Source organism: Lampris incognitus, chromosome 10 (genome assembly GCF_029633865.1).
Source record: "Lampris incognitus isolate fLamInc1 chromosome 10, fLamInc1.hap2, whole genome shotgun sequence".
NCBI lineage: Eukaryota > Metazoa > Chordata > Actinopteri > Lampriformes > Lampridae > Lampris > Lampris incognitus.
In genome coordinates, this window is record NC_079220.1 from 25,364,223 (window position 1) to 25,389,537 (window position 25,315).

Genomic DNA, 25,315 nt, shown 5'->3' on the forward strand with positions numbered 1-25,315 from the left:
TGGTGAGATCCATGGAGTTCCCCACCACCAACGCTTCATGGTGGTCGCCTATGATCTACACTCAAAATGGCCTGAACTCACCACTTGCGGCACTGTGACCTCACAGCTCATCATCGACTTCCTGGACTCTCTTTTCTCTCGCTGGGGCCTCCCAAAGACCATCACCACTGATAACGGCCCTCAGCTGGTCTCTGCTGAGTTCACTGCTTATCTCGAAAGCAAGGGCAGCCGTCATATACGCACTGCGTACTACCACCCCCAGGCCAATGGCGTCGTTGAACGTTTTCACCAGTCACTGAAGAACGGCCTCAAAGCACACATGGCCCAAGGGTGCTCTTTCACGCAGGCCATCCGTCACACTCTGCTGCACGATCGGGCCACACAGCACTCGACCACAGGCGTCTCCCCAGCCTCTCTCATGCTAGGCCGGGAACTGTGCATGCCCCTTGACAGGCTCCGCCCCTCCACACCCCAGGCACCTCCCTCTGGGGTCAGAGCCTCAGTCACTCGTCAGCAGACGCGGATGAAGCAACGGTTTGACCAGTCAAAACGAACCAGGGTGCCAGACATCAATGTGTCAGACTGGGTCAGGGTCCACAGGCCCCACAGGGACAATAGAATGGCTTCATACTGGTCCTCTCCTCTCCAAGTCACCCGTCAGCTGGGCCCAGCCACTTACCTCCTCAGCGATGGCACTCGGTGGCACTCCAGTCGTCTACGGAAGGTGTCAGCTCCGCCACACACAGCTGGTGACACAACCTTAGCCATTCCCTCAGCATGGCGAGACGCCCCGGGGCTTCATGCAGCTCCTACACGGGCCCCAGACATTCCTGGGCCTCAGCTTCCCCTGCCTTCTCCCTCCCCACCTCGGCCTGCCCAGCCGCAGGCCGCCCCGCGACCTGTTCGCACACGTTTACGCCCTGGCCACCTAGAGGACTTTGTGTCAACCTTTCATGTTTGAAATCCTGCCGGGGGGCGGGGGGTGTGTTATGTCTGCACACATCGACAGTGCTGCATTTGATTTGGTGCTGTTCTATTGTGCTGGGATCGATTGGTGATGCCTGCGGGCTCTGGGTTGTTTGATCGGGTCTGCCTGTGATGCTGTGTCAGTCTAAATAAAGAATGCAACGTAGAGGTTGTGTCGAGCGACAGCGCTGTGTCCTGACGTGATTTCTAAATACAATAGTAACGTGCATGGATAAGTAGACACGTTGGTCTGTAACTAACGGGTCGGACCCTTTAGTCGACTGGTTAACGTTGTCGCTTGCGGAGCGGGAGATACGGGTTCGCATCCCGGCTGTGGCGACGGTCTCCCAGTCTGCCCCCCGAATTCGCTACATTGGTGTCAGAAGTGGGATGGAGCGACCGTAAGGCCATCGGAAGCGTAGGCGCCCTGAGGCGTGAAGGAGCTGATATGCTTAAGCGCGGGGACGCGCTTCCCGAAGGAGGGGGGATAGTGTAACGTGCATGGATAAGTAGACACGTTGGTCCTTCACTAACGGGTCGGACCCTTTAGTCGACTGGTTAACGTTGTCGCTTGCCCTTTAGTCGACTGGTTAACGTTGTCGCTTGCGGTGCAGGAGATACGGGTTCGCGTCCCGGCTGTGGCGACGGTATCTCGGACTGCCCCCCGTATTCGCTACAATATTGTGGTAAATAAACAATACAAAGTCATGATACATATACAAACACTTTCATCGTTGCAACATTTTCAGTTGGGGTACAGGTTTCAATTACTCTAAAACCAAATATACAGTAAGTATACTGACAGCTTTCGAGCTGCTGAACAACTTCCAAATCCTGTACATAACTGGATGCTGTTCACCCAAATGTCATGCTGTGATACAGCTGTGACTCAACCAGCTGAACGGCATCCGATATCCTTCCCGGTCCTCACCTCTATGTCAGCTAGAGAGACTGCAGCCCTAGTCAGTGGATTATCTGTACTGCCATACCACCTGCTGCACGGGTGATTTCTTACGTTTTACTCTGTTTCTTACATAGAGTTTCAGCTTGAATTTGCCCATTCAAAACAATACTGCCCAGGCTTAGTGGCAGGCCAAGCCATTTGCTGAGGATCTTCCTCTCAGAGCTTTTGACCAATGTGGGACTAAAACTGACCAAAGAATCCATGCCGTAAGATTCAGGCCTTAAGCTAAAGAATAAATATTTACTATCCTATCAGGCAGCAATGACTGTTGGTAGAAACACCTGTACTCCAAAACTAGAGGCTGGAGTATCAAGCCTGTAAACACACTATTTCTTGTGTATTAGGTTTTACATATTACATCTTGTTACATGTTGTATGTTATTTACCATGCAAAAGCCTAAACCAAAACTGTTTACAGTGGAAATAAATTTGTGAACGTATGTATTAATAGTTGTAAAAACAGAACCAAACAAAAGACAATCAATCCTCAATGTTGTATAACAGCACAGATTCAAAGACAGAGCAATCTTTTTTTTGCCTCTGGCTATTATGAAACAATACAATTTTCAAGGAGATAGGTAAAGCTGTCCCAGAGCAAAGGAAAAGCAGGAAAATCTCAGTCAGGGATGCAAACATTTAAGATATTGACTGAATAAATTTTATAAAATTCATATAATCTATTAGAGATAAATCCATTAATTTATCTGACCATCAAAATGATGATGATCTGTTGATGGCAGCTGACTGGGCTTTTCACATACTTGTCCTTCTTGACCCGTGTTCAGCCTTTGATGCCATCTCACATAACATCCTCCTAGAGAGATTAACTTCCATTGGAATAACTGGCACCCCCCTTGACTGGTTTAGACCATAGCTCTCTGGCCGCACTAAGTTTGTCCAACTTAAACATTTGAGATCACAGTCCTTTCCTGTTACTACTGGTGTTCCCCAGGGCTCTGTATTGGGACCTCTCCTATTTATTATTTACCTATTACCTCTTGGCCACATTTTCAGGAAATTTGGCATTAAATTTCACTGCTACACAGATGAGACCCAGCTTTATCTATCCACCACACCTACCTCCACTCTTCCGCCACTTTCCTTTCTGACTGCTTACTAGAAATTAAATCCTGGTTTTCATACCACTTCCTCAAACATAAAACCGAGGTCCTCTTAGTAGGTACTAAATCTACTTTGGCTAAACTTGATAGTCTTTTCCTAACTATTGACAATTCTATAGTTCCTCCATCGCCTCAGGTTAAGAGTCTGGGTGTCAGCTTGGACAGCACATTATCTTTTGAAGCTCACATCAACAATGTTACTCGGTTTGCATACTTCCACCTACACAATATTAATCATCCTCGCCCGTCACTTACACTTAACAGCACCGCCATACTCATTCACACCCTGGTTACATCCCGTATTGACTACTGCAATTATATCCTCTTTGGTCTTCCCCTCAAGTGTCTTCATAACTTGAATGAGTCCAGAATTCAGCTGCCCCTATCATTACCAGAACTCCTTCCATAGATCCTATCACTCCTGTTCTCCAGTAACTCCATTGGCTCCCTGTTAAATATTGTATTGACTTCAAAATACTGCTTCTCACCTTTAAGGCCCTCAATAACCTAGCTACTTCATATCTTTCTGAACTCCTTCATATCCGCACACCCTCCTGTACTCTCAGATGCTCTTCTGCTCTCCAACTCACTACACCATTGGCCCGCTTGACTGCCATGGTGTCTAGAACCTTCAGTCATTCTGCCCCCCGCCTATGGACCTCTCTCCCACAAAACATCCACAACATTGACTCTCTTTCAACCTTCAAATCCCATATCAAAACGTACCTTTTCAAACTGGCATATTCAGTCTGATCCACGCTTCATTGAGTTTTGTGCAGATTACGATTTTATACTTATCTGTTGTATTAACTTTTTTATTGTCTACCCTGCTTTGTTTTGATTTTATGTTGTCTGATACAGCGCTCCTTGCTTTTTTGTTTGTTTGTTTGTATGTTTGTTTGTTTTTTTGAACTGTGTTCTGTAAGGTGTCCTTGAGTGCTCTGAAAGGTGCCCAAAATTAAAACGTAATATTATTATTATTATCATCATCACCATCATCCTCATTGTAATAACAATAACATTAATAATAATAATAATAATAATAATAATAATTATTATTATTATTATTAAAATGTTGGGCATATTGTTGTCTCAAAATAATAATTAAAATCGTGTTTTAAGGGTTGTCATTGTTTAAGGGTCAGACAATAGCATATTTCAGAGTGAAGGAAGTATCAGTCTGCTAGATCATTTTATAAACTAAGCTGATGGTGGCCTGATAATGGATCAATAGAATGTGAGGCAGCAGTCAACGAGTGTGGCTTTAACGATCTATTAACTGCATTTCATTCATACTGTAGATACAACTTAAAAAATAAAGCACTGGATTTACAGTGATACAAATTTTGATTGCATCATTTGGAAATTTATTGTCTCATGAGCCACTTGCCTGTGCTCATTGTGTTGAATATGATAGAATTTAATATACTAACAACTAGCTAATTTTCTGTCATGACACCACCAACCGCCATGCCACAATACAACAGCATGTTCTTTCTCATTTGATTTGTTCATAGAATGCGCTGAAATGTGTTTTGAGGTTCAACTCTGCAGGTAGCTAGGACTTACAGTAACTTTACATTTCAGTTTGTCATGAAACAAACTACTGTGCAGAACCTGCATGAGGTGTTACGCTAATTTTGGAACCGTTGGGAGTTTACGTCATTGGAGTCCTGTATTTTAAGTCTTTGGAAGAAGAGCAATACGTAAATTTTTTGTGTATTTTAACATAAACATAGAATTAAAAGCATCTTCATCAACAGAACATTAAAAGTCACACAAAAACAAAGCACAAAAAAAAAACAACAAAAACACAAAGTTGATAAAATTTTAATCTATAATTCATTTTCTCCTTTGGTCATTTTTTTTAGACGATACTTGACTATTTGTTCACCTTCTAAACGTGTATCTTTCTCCAAAAAGAAAAAAAAAAGACTGTCATCTTTGTACATATGTGATATAGCACTTGATATGACTCTGAAAAAAAAATCTTTTTACTTTTCAGGACCAAATGGATGGAAAAGACAGTCTATTATGGCATCGTTCTCCTTTGGCAGGGCGCTCACATTTGATTGGTGTAAGCGGAGTGTCACATTTACTGGAGTGTGATTTGTTAAGTGACCTTGCAATGGGACCCTCAATAAATGGATTTACATTTGGAGGATGCATGAGGCAGAAGTTCAAACTTAAGGTAAAAATATGCTTATCTACATTTAAATCAGCATTGTCCCCATCATTTTACTTTGAAGTATCTACTTATCAAATGCTTGCAAAGACATAAATATTGTAGTCATGTGACCTGCAAGGGGTTTCATAATCTAAGATATATACAGTATTTCCTCAAATAGTGGCCAGGGCCCCCTTTATTTGCCTCTACTGTGGAGGGTACCAGGCCTTTATTAGAGTCAGGCTTTTATTAGAGTTAGGTCTTCATTTCTAATTCCCTCTGTTTGATAAGTTTATTTGCTTATATGCTTTCTGATCTGCTTCCATTTGCTCAGTTAAGTTTTCATTACTGCATTAGGCTGTTAATAACAAACCATGTTTGTCCCGCATTGAGTAAATCCACTTTTAAAGCTTTCTCCCTAGCCTAGCTCCAAGCTAATGTTCTCTCTCCCACAGCTAGCCATGCTCTCCTCTTTTCAGCTAACAGCAGCTCATTTTTCTGTTTTATCCAGTACCTGACTCTTTTCGGGTCAATGTCAAAGTACCTTGCAGCTTTCTCTCCTGAATTGTCTGCATACCACAACACACTCTCCTTGAATTTGACATAAATTTCCATCTGAGTACCATGCTGTTCAAGCTCGCTCTCTACTGTGTTGTGGAAAATTCAGCCACTTGCACTGGTCCCATATGGTACTTCAAATGTAGCTACTGCCATCTTGTGGCACTTGTACATTACTAAATTTAGCACAAAAAGTAAGGAAATTTGTGTTTGGTAGATTATTTCTTTGTTGTAACAATGCTTCTGGCAATAAATCTTATATCAGGCACATGATTGTCAGCACCTGGGGTACCAGAAGCTCAAAACAAGAGTCAATAGCAACGGCAAAATTAGCTGTTTGGCATTGGCAGAGAAGATTTGGCAAATTTTTCATGGGCACAACCCACATACTCAGCTCTGCTGCTCATCCCACAAATGCATGTTCCTTACAAATGTGGCACCATTTAAAAGGGAAATAAACAAGCTTTCCAACGGTATAAGATTAATTGCCAATAAGCATCGTTACAACAAAGAAATAATCTACCAAACACAAATTTCCTTACTTTTTGTGCTAAGTGTAGTTGATCCACCCTTGTTTTATTCCCAGCCTGTAGTGATGCGCGGGTTGACCCACAACCTGTGGGTTCCACGGGTTGACCCACGGGTCAGGCGGGATTGGGTAAGCTTACTAGAAAATATAACAGGCTCGGGCAGGCCGGTCAGAAAGTGACAAAGCGGCGCTCTGAGTAAGTTCTAGATAACTTACAGAAATATTGCATGCTATAGGCTAGGCTGTGCATTACTTCGTCCACCCCCCCCCCCCCCTCAAACACACACACACACGCATGCAAGCAGCTTCTTCATCAATTTCTAATTGTGATTTTGGTCAGTGCACATGTTTTGGAGCATTGAGGCTTCACCTAATAACGCTTTTTTTATTTTTTGGTCAGAAAGAAGAGGCTTGTGTTAGAGTGTTGAGGCTTCATCTATAAGATTTTTCCCTAAGTGGTAACTGTAGCTTTTGTTTCCACCGCCAAACGCTTTATTTGGTCAGAAAGAATAGGCTTGTGTGTGTGTGTGTGTGTGTGCGTGCGTGTGCGTGTGCGTGTGCGTGAGAGCGAGTGAGAAAGATGGAGACAGAGTTCATGTCTTTAATGAAGGGTTACTTTGTTTTGCTGCTACTCAACAATAACGGACACCATCTGGAACAATTCATCTGTTCATTAGCAGCCTAGACCCAGACGCTATTAGGCTAATATACAATAGACTATGTATGCCTTGCAATCAGTGTACTACTATCAGTACTACTAACCAGTGTAATACTGGGCAAACAGCCCAAAAACAAAATAGTGCAACACCGCTCATTTTGCTGTAGCCTAGGCTAAATTAGGAGGTTTGCGGGTCGGGTCGGGTCGAGTCGGGTTTGGGTGGTTAATGCATATTGGCTCTCATAACAGGTCGGGTGGGTGCGGGTATTAAAACACCCTGACCTGTGCATCACTACCGGCCTGTATTTGGGGCCGGTGTTACACCAAAATCTGTGACCCGTCAAAAATACTCTTTCAGCCAGGAAACGACAGTTTAGATAAGGTTAAATTTAGGCATAAAGTTCAAAATGGTTTATTTTAGGTATTGGGTTGGATACAGCTGATGTTAGATGTAGGTTTGGTGTGGTTAAGTTCAGTATTAGATCCTGGGGGGTGGGGCATAGAGCGTTTAAGGGTAGAGATCACATATTTTGATGTAACACCAGACTTTATTTGTTCGTGTCAACCATGCCCCCTGCCATTATTGGAAACATGGCTTTTAATTGAGTACCGGCTTTTATTTCAGGAAATACAGTATTCATTTTAGATTAGGACTCTTAATATGGATATCTATGCATGTTTAATATCAGATAAACAGATAATACAAAATCCACTCAAAATATTTATTCATAAAACGATAGATATAGATTGATAGAATTAGATTTCATATGAAACTTTGTCAGTTTCATATGTATTTACTTTTTTCACCTTGAATTCTTTCACTTTATTTTGGTTAAAAGACAAGGACATGCATGTCATGTCACCTCAGAGAAAAAATGCTAAGTAGTCTGAAAATGGCTTGCTTATGAGAAATGTGCAATACTGCGAAGTACATCTTTGTATTTGAAATACCATTATTTGTGCTTTATTGAAGTATCGCCATAAGTAAACCATACTGCCAAAGGTCAGTGAGTGTTTTTTTCCCAAGGATGGTGACATGTGTGCATTTAATTTGAATTTATGAAACCTATTTAGTCGTGTCCATTTCTCTCTTCATTCATCTGTCACATGTAGGGCGTGAGAAGGCCAGTCGTGTAATGCAGCTCAGGTTTTACTTATAGAATCTATTTGAAATAGTTAGGTCTATTCACATTTTCTATATTTTTAATCATTATTTTAGTATTTTTCCAAAATCAGCGTTTTCACAAACTACTAGCTATTTGTTGTTTCTGGCATTGAAGGTGTGGAGGCAAAGAAACTTACAGCCACCCCTTAGAAACCTGTGACTTATTCTCAAAAAGTGCTGAGCTGTCAACATACTTTGTTTTTATTTATGCAGTTTTTGTGTTTGCTCTTACTTGTTTGGTCTTACTCTTGTTTTTGCCTTGTCTGGTTTTGGACTTTGTGGCATTTTTTTTAGAAACGTGCTATATAAGTAACATTATTATTATTATTATTATTTCTGTTGCGTTTCCTGTTTTACATCCTGTAGAGCCGGGTCCAAACTGAGGCACTATAGGGCAGATGTCACTTGATTGACAGTACTCGTCGTAATGTGTGGGCTATTATTATTATTATTATTATTATTATTATTATTATTCACAGTGCTTACACGCAAGTGAGTCTTTTTTTTTTACGAAGATGATTATTCCTTAAAAGTAATAGGATAAATTTGGTACATTAAAGGTCAGTTATTGGATTTGGCCTTGAGAAACAGACTTGATTGTTGATGTGGTTTGATGAGATCTACTTGTGTGTGTGTATATATGCGTGTGCACGCCCGCGCGCGGGGTTGTGTCCGAAGTAGGGAGTAAGGTACCAGCAGTTATTAAACGTAGCGTTCAAAGAGCGGTAATATATGTTGCGGACGCATGAGGCGCTATAGCTCCCATACCGAGGCACACTACACACGCACACACATACAAGCATACACACATACACACTCGCACACATACACACACACACACACAGACAGTGTGAGAGACAGCCATGGAAAGGTGGAGAGCGGACTGTTTTCTTTGTTTTTTTTAAACTCTTGCAAATTCGCATCCATGACACCCTCCGCGGTGGCCTGCGCCCCTTCGAATTCCCGATGCGCCCGAAAGTGGCGAGAAGATTTTCACAGGTGAAGTATATGTCACTTTTTTCCTTCCCTAGCCCGGGGATTGGGATTGCGGTAGTCGGGAGATATGTGCCGTGGCTTTACCGTGTGTGAGTCAATTCCGAAACCGAGCGTGATCGCTCTCTAACCTCCTCGTCTCATAGCGGGAATAGAAATGATCGCGGTGTCACTATTTTACGTAGTTCCTTGGATCCCGTTAGCGGAGATGGTACGGATATTAATGCGTAAATACTGTTGCAAAGTTATGCACTTGTCGATGGGCTGCTGAAGGGCCTGGCTGTGTGTATGTGTATGCATGTGTGTGTATGCATGTCTCTCTCTCTTTCTCGCTGTGTGTGTGTGTGTGTGTGTGTATGTATGTACGTGTGTGTGTGTGTGTGTGTGTACGGAGTTTGTTTCTTGCTCCCCTCCCCCACCCGCTGCTGCTGTACAGCTCATTCTGGAGAGGCCAAGACATGAATGTGATGGGAGGCTCACTTCAAAGGAGCAAAGGGGTGGTGTAGCTACTACAGTTCACACACACACCGAGCTACTTACTGCTTGTCCAAAATACAACGTTGTTAGGCGATGCAGGCGTAGCCAATAAGCAGATAAACGGGCAAACAAAAATGCATGTTTGCACGGAGCACTGATATCCTCAGTTAAGAGTTTTATATATATATATATATATATATATATATATAAATATATATAAGAATAATCACTTAAAGCCTACAGTTTGTGATTCAGTCAGGAGTTGCTGTTTTCACGGTTAATGTGATGTATTATTTGAGCCGTGTTGGGAGAGCAAGTGGGGACATTTCGTGTAGCCTATCCCTGCTATCTCAACCAGGGGATTAGTCCCTTATCATTTTAATTTCGATGCGGAGAAACCGGGCATGGGATAGGGTGGAGTTGAAACCGGCCCATTTTATTAAAAGGGCGACTACTCACCAAGACTGACTCAACTCCGGACCAGGACCTGTGTTTTCCCGCACGTGTCCACATATGAGAAGCACGCAGAGGTTCGGGTGTATTTGAATGTATTTATAATTTGGCTCAATGTGGAACAAAACAGAGTGGGCGTGGCCTAAACAGGAAGTGAGAAATGTAATTGAAAATGATCCTAATCCAGTGACAGAAAATGAAATTCATCTTCTTTTTTTAATATGAGAAGAAAATGTTTTCATGTAAGACATAAACGTATTATGAGACGTCTAAAACCTCACTCATTGATTAAGGGACGCAGGACAATCAATTTAGGAAAGAGCAATATAATTTAAAACATGTTAATGTATACATATATCTCTCTTTTCTATTTTTTTTTACCATTTACTGATCATAGATCCAACTGCTCCTCATTATCTCTTAATGGTCACCGCCTCACTTGCTTTCCAGACTACTTGCACTTGTCAGTCATCTGCTTTCCCGCCATCCTATAGTGAGTCATTTAGCATGGAAACCAATAACCTGATAAGAGGGAGTAATCAGTTAAACGCAATAGTTCGTTTAAATTGGCTATATAGTCGAAATAACCCAATTTCTCTTTAACCCAGGTATGCATTGATTGTTTTAATAACCAGTCCATGGTTCATTGGTTCTTCCGGTACTTCCTGTTGTCACTGCCTGATGGTGACAGTGACAGTTCTCAAACAAGCTTGTCGGATCACTTTCTGCACCTGTCTTTGTATTTTTCTTATTTATTTATTTATTTATTTTTGCACATTATTGCAGAACACTATAACATGAGCATTCCTACTTGCCATTCTGTATGGAAGCAAACCAACGCAAACTCAGCATCAGCACTGCATTCATTGTAGGCCATGTCAGCATCTGCAGTTCTGTCAGTAAACAAGTGAAAGGCTTCATCAACTGTTATCACAAATAAAGACTGGAAAAGACATGAATGGTCAGGGGGCACAAAAGGATGCCTTAAAAAGCAATGTGACAAGATCTTTCTTTGTAAATTTTGTACGTTTATTAGGGAGTCTGGCCAAGTCATCTCTACCATTTTTTTTCAAGCGTATAACCTATGATCATAACTTATGATCATATTAGAAAACTATCAAGAGAAGCCCCCACCTCTCTCCGGGCATGTCTTTTTTTTGTAAACTTTATTTGTGATAAAAGTTCAAATGGAAGTGGTTCTCTTGTTTACTGTTCAGATTGCTGATGCTGCCACGGCCTAATGTTATTGATTAAAATGCTCTAGATGACTGAACATGGACCTAACCTAACTAACTGGCTTATTTGTGTTTCAACTCTCCCTAAAAACACATTATTTCTGCCATGTCTATATTGTTCAAACAACATTCTGTCCACTGTATTTCGTGGCCATTCATATGTGCAGTTTAAAAAGCTAGTTATAAACTGACTAAGCCATTTACATGGGTTACTAAATCAAGTGAATGAATAAAAATCTAGGCTGATGTAACTGAACAAATTATTATTACCTCAATTTCAACATAACCCCCAAAAAGATAATCTGATGGCTGTTTATAAAGTTGGAATAATACCTTTATTGGATTATGATTGGGTTATTAATCTGTTTGTAAGCTACGCAGTGACATAACTGATTTTCATTTTAGATAGAAAAAGCGGCGGCACGGTGGCAGATTGGTTAGCACAGTTGCCTCACAGCAAGAAGGTCCTGGGTTCGAGCCCCCGGGGTAGTCCAACCTTGGGGGTCGTCCCGGGTCTTCCTCTGTGTGGAGTTTGCATCTTCTCCCGTGTCTGCGTGGGTTTCCTCCGGGTGCTCCGCGTTCCTCCCACAATCCAAAGACATGTAGGTCAGGTGAATCGGCCATACTAAATTGTCCTTAGGTGTGTGTGTGTGGGCCCTGTGATGGCCTGCGGCCTGTACAGGCTGTCTCCCCACCTGCCGCCCAATGACTGCACGGATAAGCTTCAGCATCCCCGAGACCCTGAGAGCAGGATAAGCGGTTTGGATAATGGATGGATGGATAGAAAAAGAAATGAAAGATCCGTTTGGGTTTTGCAATGCTGTGATGAAGTTTGGAAACAGGCAGCTAAACTGTAACAAGCACCCACTACCTGGAGCAAACTAAATCCAGTTTTCATATCACCTTGAGTAGTGTATAGTCGAAAGACAAAGAGGGGGGACAATTGTACATTAGATTAGTGCGAGAGACTAGAACCGACACATAGGGAATAAATAGGAAGTGTCCTTGAGCGAAACATCCTTAATCCCTACCAGCTCTAGGACCCCCATCGACTTCTGTATGGAGAGTTGTTGTTGTTATTGTTGTTATCATTATTATTACATTAAGTGTGGAGGTCTCCAATCTAGCTAGTGTTGAGGATTAGTGTGCCTCACCCCAACTGGATCAAGACTGTGCTGATTATGATTTAAAATTGCTAGTCAGTATCTGGCCACATGACTATTTCAGTGTCAGAGAAATTTAGTGCAGCTTGATTAGTATTCATCTCCAGGTGGTGCCTGATTTATATCCAGTACAGTTTGAGGCGGTATTGTTATGGATCATCCTGTGAAACTCTCAGTTTCTCCGAGCTCAAATGTTAATGAGTTTGGTGCCATTTTGATCCTAAGCCTTGCACTATTAAAGAAAATGTTCGTGGAACAGCTGTATTTTTTTCCAAGTCTTTGAGAATGAATTTAAGGATTTTCCTGATTGTGGCCTATGAAGGTATATTGTCTGTATTTGGATGATTTCTTTTTAAGTTGTATCTCACTATGTTTTTTTTTTCCTCTTGCAGGAAAATTTTGTTCACACTTTTGTAACTGGAGGTCTGGATCTGACTGTTCTGCAGTGTGCGCTCTACAGGGCGGCAGTGCATGGACGCCATGACTATGAGCATCAGCAACAAAGGGTGCTACTCGGTGGACCTGGGGGGCAGCTTCACTGAGGATGCACCCAGACCCCCTGTCCCCGGAGAGGAGGGTGAGCTGGTGTGCACTGAGGGACGCCAGCACAGCAGCAGCCTTGCCTACTCCTCAAAGAACGAGAGTCTCAAAAGCGAGGCCTCGGTTGCGACGCCCAGACGGCCCGACTTGGACCTGGGCTATGAGCCGGAGGGCAGTGCATCCCCGACGCCACCCTACCTGAAGTGGGCAGAGTCTCTCCATTCCCTCCTGGATGACCAGGATGGCATTCACCTGTTTAGGACGTTCCTCAAACAGGAAAAATGTGCGGATATGTTGGACTTTTGGTTTGCGTGCAGTGGCTTTCGCAAGCTCGAGGCTAATGAGACTAACGAGGAGAAGAAGCTCAAACTGGCAAAAGCGATCTATAAGAAATACATCCTGGACAGCAATGGCATTGTCTCGAGGCAGATCAAACCACCCACAAAATGCTTCATCAAAGACTGCGTGATGAAGCTCCACATTGACCCGGCTATGTTTGACCAGGCTCAGACTGAGATTCAGTCTATGATGGAGGAGAACACCTACCCGTTGTTTCTTAAGTCGGACATTTATTTGGAATATACTAGGACAGGGGGAGAGAGCCCCAAGCTGTACAGCGACCAAAGCTGCGGCGGCTCTGGGAACGGAAACATTTTGTCGGGGTACCTTCCAACGTTAAACGAAGACGAGGAATGGAGGTGCGATCAAGGGCTGGAGGAGCAGCCCGAGTGCGACCCCATACCAAGCAACCTGCTCACGCATAAGTTGCTCATGGAGATGGCACCCCAGCGTGCAGCCGGCAGCTCCAGATTCCAGGACAGTCATGAGTACAGGTAAACCCCCCCCACCCAGCTTACAAAATAAAAACCTCTTCTGCCTCAGACATTTTTTTTCTCTTCTTTTTTCTGAAAGCGCTGAATTAGAAATAAACCTGAGCTACAGGCTCCCTTGTGAGCGCTGCCTGAAGTTTGAGATGAAAAGATAGTCTGAGTTTAGCAACACAGACAGCTCAAGATAAAGAGGAACACAGTGTGTAGAAAGAAACTTTTTAAGTTTCCGTGACTGCTATGGTGAGGGGATGCCAGAGGTTGCCGGAACTCCTTTGAGTCCTGTCAGAAGGTGCAGCTAAAGAGGTCTCTGTGTTTCCACTGCAGATACGCTGTGAGTGATATGTTCTCTCATAGGAGAACACTGATGAAAGAAATTCTCAAACTATTCTATAGGCGCTAGATCATGCCCTCTGGTCAAATCAATTTCCAGTTGTAACTGTTACCAACCAAGCCGTTAAGCCATGAAAATACACCCGTCTGAGAGCAGAGGTTATCGTTTTTCCAACGGCAATCATTTCCCATCAGTTCATGAAACAATTAACTTTTTAGTCACTGGTATTGTGGTATCTTCTGCCTACTCAGCAGGAGCACAGATTTTCTTCCTCTCACCTACATTCACCCCGTGTCTTGGAGTCTATGTGTTGTTGTTGTTGTTGTCATCAAATGGTGGGAAATATTGCCATTTTTCATTACACGATGTTTTGCACACATTTATAAACATCTGTTTCGCCTAACTGTTGAAGTGCTCAGCCCGGAGAAGTGTAACTTGTTTCATCATCCTCACAAGTCAAGGAAATTTTGATAGAATTCTATTGACTTCTTGTCTTCTTAATATTTCTGACTCAAGTCATGTCATCATCTCATCACTGAGTTTCACGAGAGCACTATGTGGCATAGCATGCCGTGCAGCTGTGTTCAAATATAGACTTAGAAATATTTTTTTTTCTTCTTTTTTTAATAGAAAGAGGAAGGCGTTAAGTCATGACAGTGCATCAGCTGCCAAAGTATTACGACAACTTACGGCTAAAAGATATTGGAAAAAGCTGACATTGTTATATGTATGTGTGTGTGTGTGTGTGTGTGTGTCTGTGTGTGTGTGTATATATATATAATCCAGTGAGTCGATTCTTTGAGACAGTACAAGCCTGTTTCATGCCATAAGCAATCATCAGCTGTCAATAAAGCTTTATTGACAGTAGAGCTTTATTGACAGGTGATGATTGCTTAAGGCATGAAACAAGCTTGTACTGTCTCATAAAGAATTTTCTTGACTCACTGGATTACTTTGCTCCTTATTTGTTGAGCAGTTTCCCTACCAGTGAGTGTTGCTTTTAAAAAGTTATATATATATATGTATATAAACTTAGCACAAAAAGTAAGGATATTTTTGTTTGATAGATTATCTCTTTGTTGTAACAATACTTCTTGGCAATAAATCTTATATAAGGCACCTGATTGTCAGCACCTGAAGTACTAGAAGCTCAAAACAAGAGTCAATAGCAACAGCAAAATAAGCTGTTTGGCATTGGCAGAGAAGATTTGGCAAATTTTTCATGGGCGCAACCCACATACTCAGCTCTGCTGCTCATCCCACAAATGCATGTTCCTTACAAATGTGGCACCATTTAAAAGAGAAATAAACAGGCTTTCCAACGGTATAAGATTTATTGCCAAGAAGCATTGTTACAACAAAGAAATAATCTACCAAACACAAATTTCCTTACTTTTTGTGCTTAGTATATATTTATATGTGTGTGTGTGTGTGTGTGTGTGTGTGTGTGTGTGTGTGTGTGTGTGTGTGTGTGTGTGTGTGTGTATCGATATGTACTGCGATATTAAAGAAAAACAGGAGTTGCATAATATCACCAGATATATGCAGCTTTAATTGCAACAGCTTGATTCGGATAAAAAAAAAATCACTCCAGCAATAATTAGGATGATTTTTAAAATAAATAAGATGTCCCTCATGGAGAGGGGTGGGATTGTAAATGGGATGTTTTGCAATCTGAGTCAAATAAATGCGTATGAAAGCCAGACACTCTTGAGATTTCCGTCGAAGCTATTTATGGAGAGCATCTCATTTTCATGCCCAAGCACACCTGGCCAAACCCTGCGGAAAGCAGGCGCATACTTCAAAATGTCTGTATCGGAAAAGTACACAAGTATTTGGATGCAGGACTCCCCAATCTGAATGTTTCTGAAAGGAGCTTTCCGACTCTGACGCTCCGAACAGCAGCTTGTTTGAAGTGTGCTGCAGCTGTTCAGACAGACATGAACTGTAGGGTAAAGAGTGAGGGGGAAAGATATGCAACGTAGATCCCAGGCCAGGTTCAAACCCAGTGGTCTACACTGCATGTTGGCTCATGCCTCCAGGATGCCCAAACATACATTTTATTTTACAAGAGATGTCTCATGTTCTGGCAAAAAATGCATGGTCACCTTTGATCATTCTGAGTATTTAGTCTAATAATCATTGGCTATCCAGCTGTAATTTGTTTTGGTCAATTCATGCTGCAAGCCATGCATATTTTGAGGTTGTGTGGTGTTGTTTCAGATCCACCGCGGAGTTTTTTTCCCCCAACCATTGCATGCTTCTTTGTACATACTCCTCCCCAACAGCAAACCAAGAGATTTTCACAAGACTGTTCATTTACATGAATTTCATCAATTTTATTTTGATTTCACCCACAAGTACAATTTGAAAAGTCTTGTAATGTGATCACAGAACTGACTGTTTTAGTGTATGTCATTATCAAATTACTGGAGTAGTAATGAGTTATCATAATTTTATAGACTAGTATAGGGGCGCACGGTGGCCCGGTGGTCAGCACTGCCGCCTCACAGCAAGAAGGTCCTGGGTTCAAACCCTGTGGTTGGCCAACCTTGGGGGTCATCCCAGGTCGTCCTCTGTGTGGAGTTTGCATGTTTTCCCCGTGTCTGTGGTGGGTTTTCTGCGGGTGCTCCAGTTTCCCCCACCATCAAAAAGACATGCATGTTAGGGTTAATACTCCTGTCTGTGCCCTTGACCAAGGCATGGCAAGACGAACTGGAGTTGGTCCCCGGGTGCTACACAGCGGCTGCCCACTGCTCTTAGCTACACAGCTGTGATGGGTTAAATGCAGAGAAAGAATTTCTCCCTATGGGAATTAATAAAGTAGTACAAAAAAAATAAAAATAACCCATCTACGCGTTATTGTATACCCCCAATAGTTGTTTTCCTTTTAAATTTTCCATCTCTAGGTAATGTTGTTAGCATGCAGCAAACTTTATTTTTGTGGTTTGTAGTCTGTAAGTATGAAGTTGAAATAACAGAATGCAGCGTTTGGATTTGTTCACCTGTGCATTTTAGGAATACATTTCTGAAAAGTTTGCTTTCATATAAAATCTATGAGGTACCTTTACATTAAAACGTAATTAGGGTTTTGAATGGAGATAATTTTACAACAGGCCTTACTTTTTGTTGTTGAAGAGAAGTTATTATGGTTATTTGAGCGTCAGGTAATGAACTATATGCTATTACCTATCTTTATGTAATCAGTGAGATGTGCAGACAGCTTCTCTGGATTTGTGGGGAGTAGTGGTACAGCCATAGAGAATTGGTGTCGGCCCATCCATTTGTGATCCTATTCTGTCAGCTTGACCATAAAAGCGTGGTAAGTTTGATAATTATTTCTATCTTTTACAGCGGTACACCCTGGTTTTATTCCCCCTCTTTTATCTTTTTACTTTTTAGTTTATTATATTTTTTTTCTTTTTACTAGTCTTTTATCTGTGAAGCGCTTCGAGATCTGTCTCCACAGATGATAAGCGCTATACAAACTCAATTTGATTATTATTATCCACGCATCCATTATCCAAGCCGCTTATCCTGCTGTCAGGGTCGCGGGGATGCTGGAGCCTATCCCAGCAGTCATTGGGCAGCAGGCAGGGAGACACCCTGGACAGGCTGCAGTTATTATTATTATTATTATTATTATCATTATTATTAGTATAAGGTTTTAGAGCATATTTCAAGAAGAGGGAGGAACACAGGGTGACGTAGAAGAGGGGAGGAAAGTGCACACAGGTGGACTATATCTTATATAGAAGGCGCGATCTGAAAGGGATTGGAGGCTGCAAGGTGGTGACAAGGGAGAACGTAGCTAGGCAGCATCAGATGGTGGTCTGTATGATGACTTTGGAAACCAAGAAGAGGAAGAGAGTGAAGGCAGAGCCAAGGATCAAATGGTGGAAGTTGAAGAAGGAAGACTGTTGTGTGGAGTTCAGGGAGGAGTTAAAATAGGCACTTGGTGGTAGGGAAGAGTTGCTGGATGGCTGGGCAACCATTGCAGAAATAGTGAGGGAGACAGCTAGGAAGGTACTTGGTGTGTCATCAGGACAGAGGAAGGAAGATAGGGAGACTTGGTGGTGGAATGAGGAAGTACAGCAAATTATACAGAGGAAGAGGTTGGCAAAGAAGAAGTGGAATAGTCAGAGAGATGAAGAAAGCAGACAGGAGTACAAGGAGATGCAGTACAAAGTGAAGAGAGAGGTGGCAAAGGCAAAGGTGTATGTTGAGTTGCACGAGAGGTTAGACACTAAGGAAGGAGAAAATGACTTGTACCGATTGGCTAGACAGAGGGACCGAGCTGGGAAGGATGTGCAGCAGGTTAGGGCAATCAAGGATAGAGATGGAAATGTGCTGACAAGTGAGAGTGTGTTGAGAAGGTGGAAGGAGTACTTTGAGGGGCTGATGAATGAAGAAAATGAGAGAGAGAAAATGTTGGATGATGTAGGGATAGTGAATCAGGAAGTACAGTGGATTAGCAAGGAGAAACTGAGCGCAGCTATGAAGAGGCTGAAGAGTGGAAATGCAGTTGGTCCAGATGACATACCTGTGGAGGCATTGAGGTGTTTAGGAGAGATGGCAGTGGGGTTTTTAACTAGATTGTTTAACACAATCTTGGAAAGTGAGATGATGCCTGAGGAGTGGAGAAGAAGCATACTGGTACTGATTTTCAAGAATAAGGGCGATGTGCAGAACTGTAGCAACTACAGAGGTATAAAGTTGATCAGCCACAGCATGAAGGTATGGGAAAGAGTAATAGAAGCTAGGTTAAGAGGAGAGGTGACGATTAGCGAGCAGCAGTATGGTTTCATGCCACGAAAGAGCACCACAGACGCAATGTTTGCTTTGAGAATGTTGATTGAGAAGTATAGAGAAGGCCAGAAGGAGTTACATTGCATCTTTGTGGATTTAGAGAAAGCCTATGACAGGGTGCTGAGAAAGGAGGTGTGGTATTGTATGAGGAAGTCGGGAGTTGCAGAGAAGTATGTAGGAGTGGTGCAGGATATGTATGAGGGGAGTGTGACAGTGGTGAGGTGTGCGGTTGGAATGACAGATGGGTTCAAGGTGGAGGTTGGATTACATCAAGGATCGGTTCTGAGCCCTTTCTTGCTTGCAATGGTGATGGATAGGTTGAAGGACGAGATCGGGCAGGAGTGTCCGTGGGCTATGATGTTTGCAGAACACTTTGTGATCTGTAGTGAGAGTAGGGTGCAGGTTGAGGAGAGCCTGGAGAGGTGGAGGTATGCACTGGAGAGAAGAGGAATGAAAGTCAGTCGGAGCAAGATGGAATACATATATGCATGAATGAGAGGGAGGACAGTGGAATGGTGAGGATGCAAGGAGTGGAGGTGACGAAGACATATGAGTTTAAATACCTGGGGTCAACTGTCCAAAGTAAAGGGGCTTGCGGAAGAGAGGTGAAGAAGAGCGTGCAGGCAGGGTGGAGTGGGTCGAGAAGAGTGTCAGGAGTGATTTGCAACAGAAGGGTACCAGCAAGAGTTAAAGGGAAGGTTTACAAGATGGTTGTGAGACCAGCTATGTTATATGGTTTGGAGACAGTGGCACTGACGAAAAGACGAGGCGGAGCTGGAGGTGGCAGAGTTGAAAATGCTGAAATGTTCATTGGAATTGATGAAGAAGGACAGGATTAGGAATGAGTATATTAGCGGGACTGCTCAGGTTGGACGGTTTGGAGACAAAGCAAGGGAGGCAAGATTGCGATTGCTTGGACACGTGTGGAGGAGAGCTTCTGGGTATATTGGGAGAAGGATGCTGAATTTGGAGCTGCCAGTGAAGAGGAAAAGAGGAAGGATAAAGATGAGGTTTATTATGGATGTGGTGAGGGAGGACATGCAGGTGGCTGGTGTGACAGAGGAAGATGCAGAGGACAGGAAGAATGGAAATGGATGATCCGCTGTGGCGACCCCTAACGGGAGCAGCCGAAAGTAGTAGTAGTAGTAGTAGTAGTAGTAGATAAGGGTTTAAAGCTGTCACTAATGAAAAATTTGGTACTCGAGTAACCTATCAATTATTTTGATTAATCCAATTAAATTTGTAGGGAAAAAAACAGTTTTAAATCTTTTAAGCACAACAATGCAATGTAATATTCATTCTTGTCTACAATTTACTCTCAGGTTCCCCCTTTTTGCCCACTGTTATGCAATAGTCCCCTCTTTTTGATGTGCTTTGTTAATTTTGGTCCATTTTCTTATGTGGGTGATGATTAACCGATTGGAACTGATGCACTAGGCTTAACGTTAAAGACATGACGGCAGTGATTCAGACAGCTTGTGTCAGGCAGAAGTCGGGAGTGAATTCCAAAAAAATCAATGTGGGCTTCAATATGTCAGTAGTGCCTGAACACACTTATCTTTTATTCTTTAGCATCATGTCTTGTGCTTTCTCCAAAGCTATCTCTCCCAGTATGCTTGTGTTGCTGCCTGTCGTCAGGAGACCCCGCCCCTCGCTCAAATTCAACTAACTTTTCATGTGTTTCTCTCATTGACCGACAATGAGGAAATGTATAATAACCCACCAAACACTTAGACATCACGAGTGTTAGCTGACTTTTTATGGGTTGCACTGATTTTGGTGTTTTACTGCCAAAAAATGAGATTCCAAATAGGATGTTAACACCATTCTTCTCTCCCTCTCCCATCTCTCAATTGAGCAGATCTATATTGAGCAGGTATGTGTGTATTTAAATCCATCCATCCACCCATTATCCAAACCGCTTATCCTGCACTCAGGGTCACGGGGATGCTGGAGCCTATCCTAGCAGTCATTGGGCGGCAGGCGGGGTAACAGCCTGGACAGGCCACCAGTCCATCATATATATATACCTGTTAGGATTACTTCTTGCAGCCAGCAACAAAATTACAGCATTAGTACAATAGAAATGGATCTGTTTGCACTGTTGCATTGCACTGTATTTATTGGCATCATATCACAACATATTGCATTGAATCCAGAAAGGGCTGAATTTTATCGTATCAGGTTTGCATGCTGTATCGGTCAACCTATTGGTGTCATCCAATAATGGCTGAAAAATGTGTTACAGTATATCAAAATGATGGCTGATATGTCACACAGATATGATGATGCATTAATGATAACGTGCCAACAGCAACAGCAGACATTGATGGAAAGAAAGTCCCCCTATCTCCTACTTCTTTTTCAGTGTGACATTTACTAGCCTATTTTTGTTTTTCCCTCTTTTTCTCCCCAATTGTATCTGGCCAATTACCCCACTCTTCCGAGCCATCTGCTCCACCCCCCTCTGCCGATCTGGGGAGGGCTGCAGACTACCACATGCCTCCTCCGATACATGTGGAGTCACCAGCTGCTTCTTTTCACCTGACAGTGACAGTGAGGAGTTTCATCAGGGGGATGTAGCGCGTGGGAGGATCACGCTATTCCCCCAGCCCCCCCCCCAACAGGTGCCCCAACCGACCAGAGGAGGCGCTAGTGTAGCGACCAGGAAAAATACCCACATCCAGCTTCCCATCCATAGACACGGCTAATTGTTTCTGTAGGGATGCCTGACCAAGCCGGAGGTAACATGAGAATTCGAACCACCGATCCCGATGTTGGAAGGCAATGGAATAGACCACTACACTACTCGGATGCGCCCTTACTAGCTTATTTGGAATGGATAAAGTTAATACTTAATTTTATGTTTGTTTCTAAAAACATTTGGTGATGAATGAAGGGAGAAGAGTTCCTTCCCCCTTTTGACAAAAAACATATTTTCACCTGAGGCAAAAATGTGATACTCAGCATGTCACAGAGAAGGTTTCTAGGATCAACCTGTTGTAGAACAAAAGCAAAAAATACTTAAAAACATTTTGCCAAAATGAATTTTACATGTTTTTTTCCATTTCAGTTGAATTTGTACTTGTCTTCTTCACTCACACACAGACACTTAGATACATTGTAGTGTTTAGTATCAAACCAGGACAGGTGCTAATAAAGCAGTGTTTTTTAGACGTCTGCATCTGCACCAAGCATTACATCTTCAGCACACTAATAGGCAACCATCACTGATGGAAGGTAAGACACATGGTGGTATTAGAATGGGATGAAAAATATTGGTGTTGGCCAACATGATCATGGAAATGATCACTTATCAGACATTGACAACGAAATCAGTATTGTGCAACCTTAGTATCAATCTTTCAGCTGGAAAAAAATGTATGTCGATGCATCAGATTATTGATCACATATTAAGATATGAATCAAATCGGCCTCAGCGGTGAGATGCACACCCTAATGTAAGGTATCTTGCGTGACAAGAAAGATCACAATCAAATATAATTAATTATACATTTGTAGGCGGGATGCGTTCTGTAGGGCCTTAGCAAATTACCCAAGCACGGGTAAAATCGGTCAGTGTATCTATCTGTTAAATTTCCCATCGGTAAGCACTGATAAAATAAAGAAAATTTTTCCAAATGCGTACATAGGTGTACACATTACACCATTAAGTGTTAAGAAATCTTCTGGCAATACATGATTTCTCTACCAAACTCTGGACTCAGAGAACGCAAAATCTTGTCACCGTTTACGAACCACCGATGAACTCAGTTTACTCTCAGCCTGCATGAGGTGCTGGATTCGCTCAGAAATATATGAGAACCTGTCCCATCATTCTCACCCACATGTGAGCTAAACTCCCCAGCTGGCTTTGCAAAACTACTGAACATGCAACTATTGTGATCTGCACATAAAATCGTTCTTTTACTTTACTTTTTACTGTTTATAGTTTTTAGATCTGTTTTATGTGTGTGTGTGTGTGTGTGTGTGTATCACACACTTTATATTATATTTAAGACTACTTTTCTTGTATTCTTAATCACACCAACACCAGGTAATATTCGTAGTGCATGTAATTGCACATGGCAATAAGAGTCTTTCTGATTCTGACTAATCATTGTTAAATGGATATCTGTTAACTTCAACCTGTTATGAGTGTATAATTTTATGTTCTACATTGTTACCTGGAGTAATATCAACAAAGTTTCAGGACACATGTTGTCTGTTGTACTGGTCTGGGAAATGTGTAAAGATCCCAGTATAAGAGGATGTTATTCAATCTTACTTTGGCTCGGTTATCACTAATTTTGCTCATTTGATTGTAGATTTATTTAGTAATTTATTCTCCCCTTGTGTACATATTACTTTTTATACCAAACCCCCCATTTGCTGTGGTGCAGTGATTTAAGATGAGCAGTGGTATCCTTTGGAAGTTGACCTACTTTATGTACGAGTCTGAGACAAAACCTTGAGTTGAAAAAGCAGCAACCCCCCCCCCACACCCCCTCTGGGAAAATTTGCCAGAAGTACGTATGAGGGGTGGAGGGCTTTAAACTCACTGTTATTGTTTTTTCACACTACTTGATGATGCCTTTTCAACTGCTGTCGTGTCATTTAAATTTAATCCCATCCTCTCATCAAGAGGCGTCCTATTATGACCCTGAGCCACGGACACGACACCGTCACTACTGCCACGGATGTCTGAAGGATACCAACACCCCCCCCCCCCCGCCCACACACACACACACACACACACACACCCCTCCGGAGGCCTTGTCCTTACATGACCCTAACTATCAGGGAAACTCAATCTGGGAGTGTGTTATTTCTTTAAATAATTACTTGAATAATCAAGAATTTGGCTAGAGTTACAGAAAATCACATTTCATTTTAAATAGTCTTTTAGGGTTATCCACTGGGGGTTTCTGCAAGACTAAATTTTACATTATCTGTGTCTAATCTTGGCAAAGACAGGCTACTAAGGACATTAATCTTTCTCTCTGATCAGTTTTAAAAGCTTAACGACTTGAGAGGGAATGACCTATGGTTTTCTGTTTTCCTGGGCTGAGATTTTCAAAAAATATGAGCCGCTTGTTCTTTAAAGGCTTAATTAACAGCCTTTGTAGTCCTGTTTTGATAAACATAATTTAAAGATGTCTCGCCTATCAAGCGCCTGTCATAGACTCCCACGAAACCGTGAATAATGGGACTTCATTTGAATGTGAAATAACAAAACGGAGAGGCCACACTGGTAACCAGTGGGGTCTGTGTATATGGATGAGACAGTCACACGGGGCATAAATAAGGGAACACCTTCCACTGCTCACTGATGAAATTATGTTGACCGACTGTATATTTCTACACATAACTCGTATATTCACATCACTAGGACAGGTCTTATACATCTCTTCTCATCTCATCATCAGCCGCTTTTCCGGGGCGGGTCGCAGTGGCAGGCAAAGTAGGGCACTCCAGACATCCCTCTCCCAAGCAACACCCTCCATATCCTCCTGAGGGATCCCAAGGCGTTCCTAGGCCAGATTGGACATGTAGTCCCTCCAGCAAGTTCTGGGTCTACCCTGAGGTCTCCTCCCAGTTGGACGTGCCTCCAAAGGAAGGCGCCCATGAGGCATCCCAATCAGATAACTAAACCACCTCAACTGGCTTCTTTTGACGTGAAGGAGCAGTGGCTCTACTCTGAGCTCCCTCCAGATGTCCGAGCTCCTCACCCTATCTCAAAGGCTGAGCACAGACACCCTACGAAGGAAACTAATTTCAGCCGCTTGTATCTGCAATCTCACCCTTTTGGTCACTACCCAAAGCTCATGACCATAGGTGAGGATTGAAACGAAGACTGACTGGTAAATTGAGAGCTTGCCTTCTGGCTCAGCTCCCTCTTCACCACAATAGTCCAGTACAACATCCACATTATTGCTGATGCTGCACCAATCCCCCTGTCAATCTCCCGCCCATCCTACCCTCACACGTGAACAAGGCTCAGAGATATTAGAACTCCTTCACTTGAGTCAACAACTCATCCCCAACCCAGAGGGAGCAATCCATCTTTTTCTGGTAGAGAACCATGGCCTCAGACTTGGAGGTGCTGATTCTCCATCCATCCATCCATTATCCAAACCGCTTATCCTTACTCAGGTTCACAGGGATGCTGGAGTCTATCCCAGCAGTCACTGGGCGGCAGGCGGGGAGACACCCTGGGCAGGCCACCAGGCCATCACAGGGCCCACACACACACACACACACACACACACACACACACACACACACACACACACACACACACACACACACACACACACACACACACACACATTCACACCTAGGGATAATTTAGT

The 25,315-nt window shown here is 42.7% G+C and overlaps 1 protein-coding gene across 1 annotated transcript in view; it reads left to right on the forward strand.

Annotated features, from left to right (window-relative positions):
- Positions 1 to 8,926: 8,926 nt before the first annotated feature.
- axin1 (axin 1) overlaps positions 8,927 to 25,315 on the forward strand; it is a 43,697-nt gene continuing 27,308 nt past the window's right edge. Inside the window, exons 1-2 of the mRNA XM_056288176.1 lie at positions 8,927 to 9,127; positions 12,842 to 13,822. Coding sequence (XP_056144151.1) covers positions 12,921 to 13,822 — 902 coding nt within the window. The 5' untranslated portion in view covers positions 8,927 to 9,127; positions 12,842 to 12,920. The remainder of the gene's footprint in view (positions 9,128 to 12,841; positions 13,823 to 25,315) is intronic.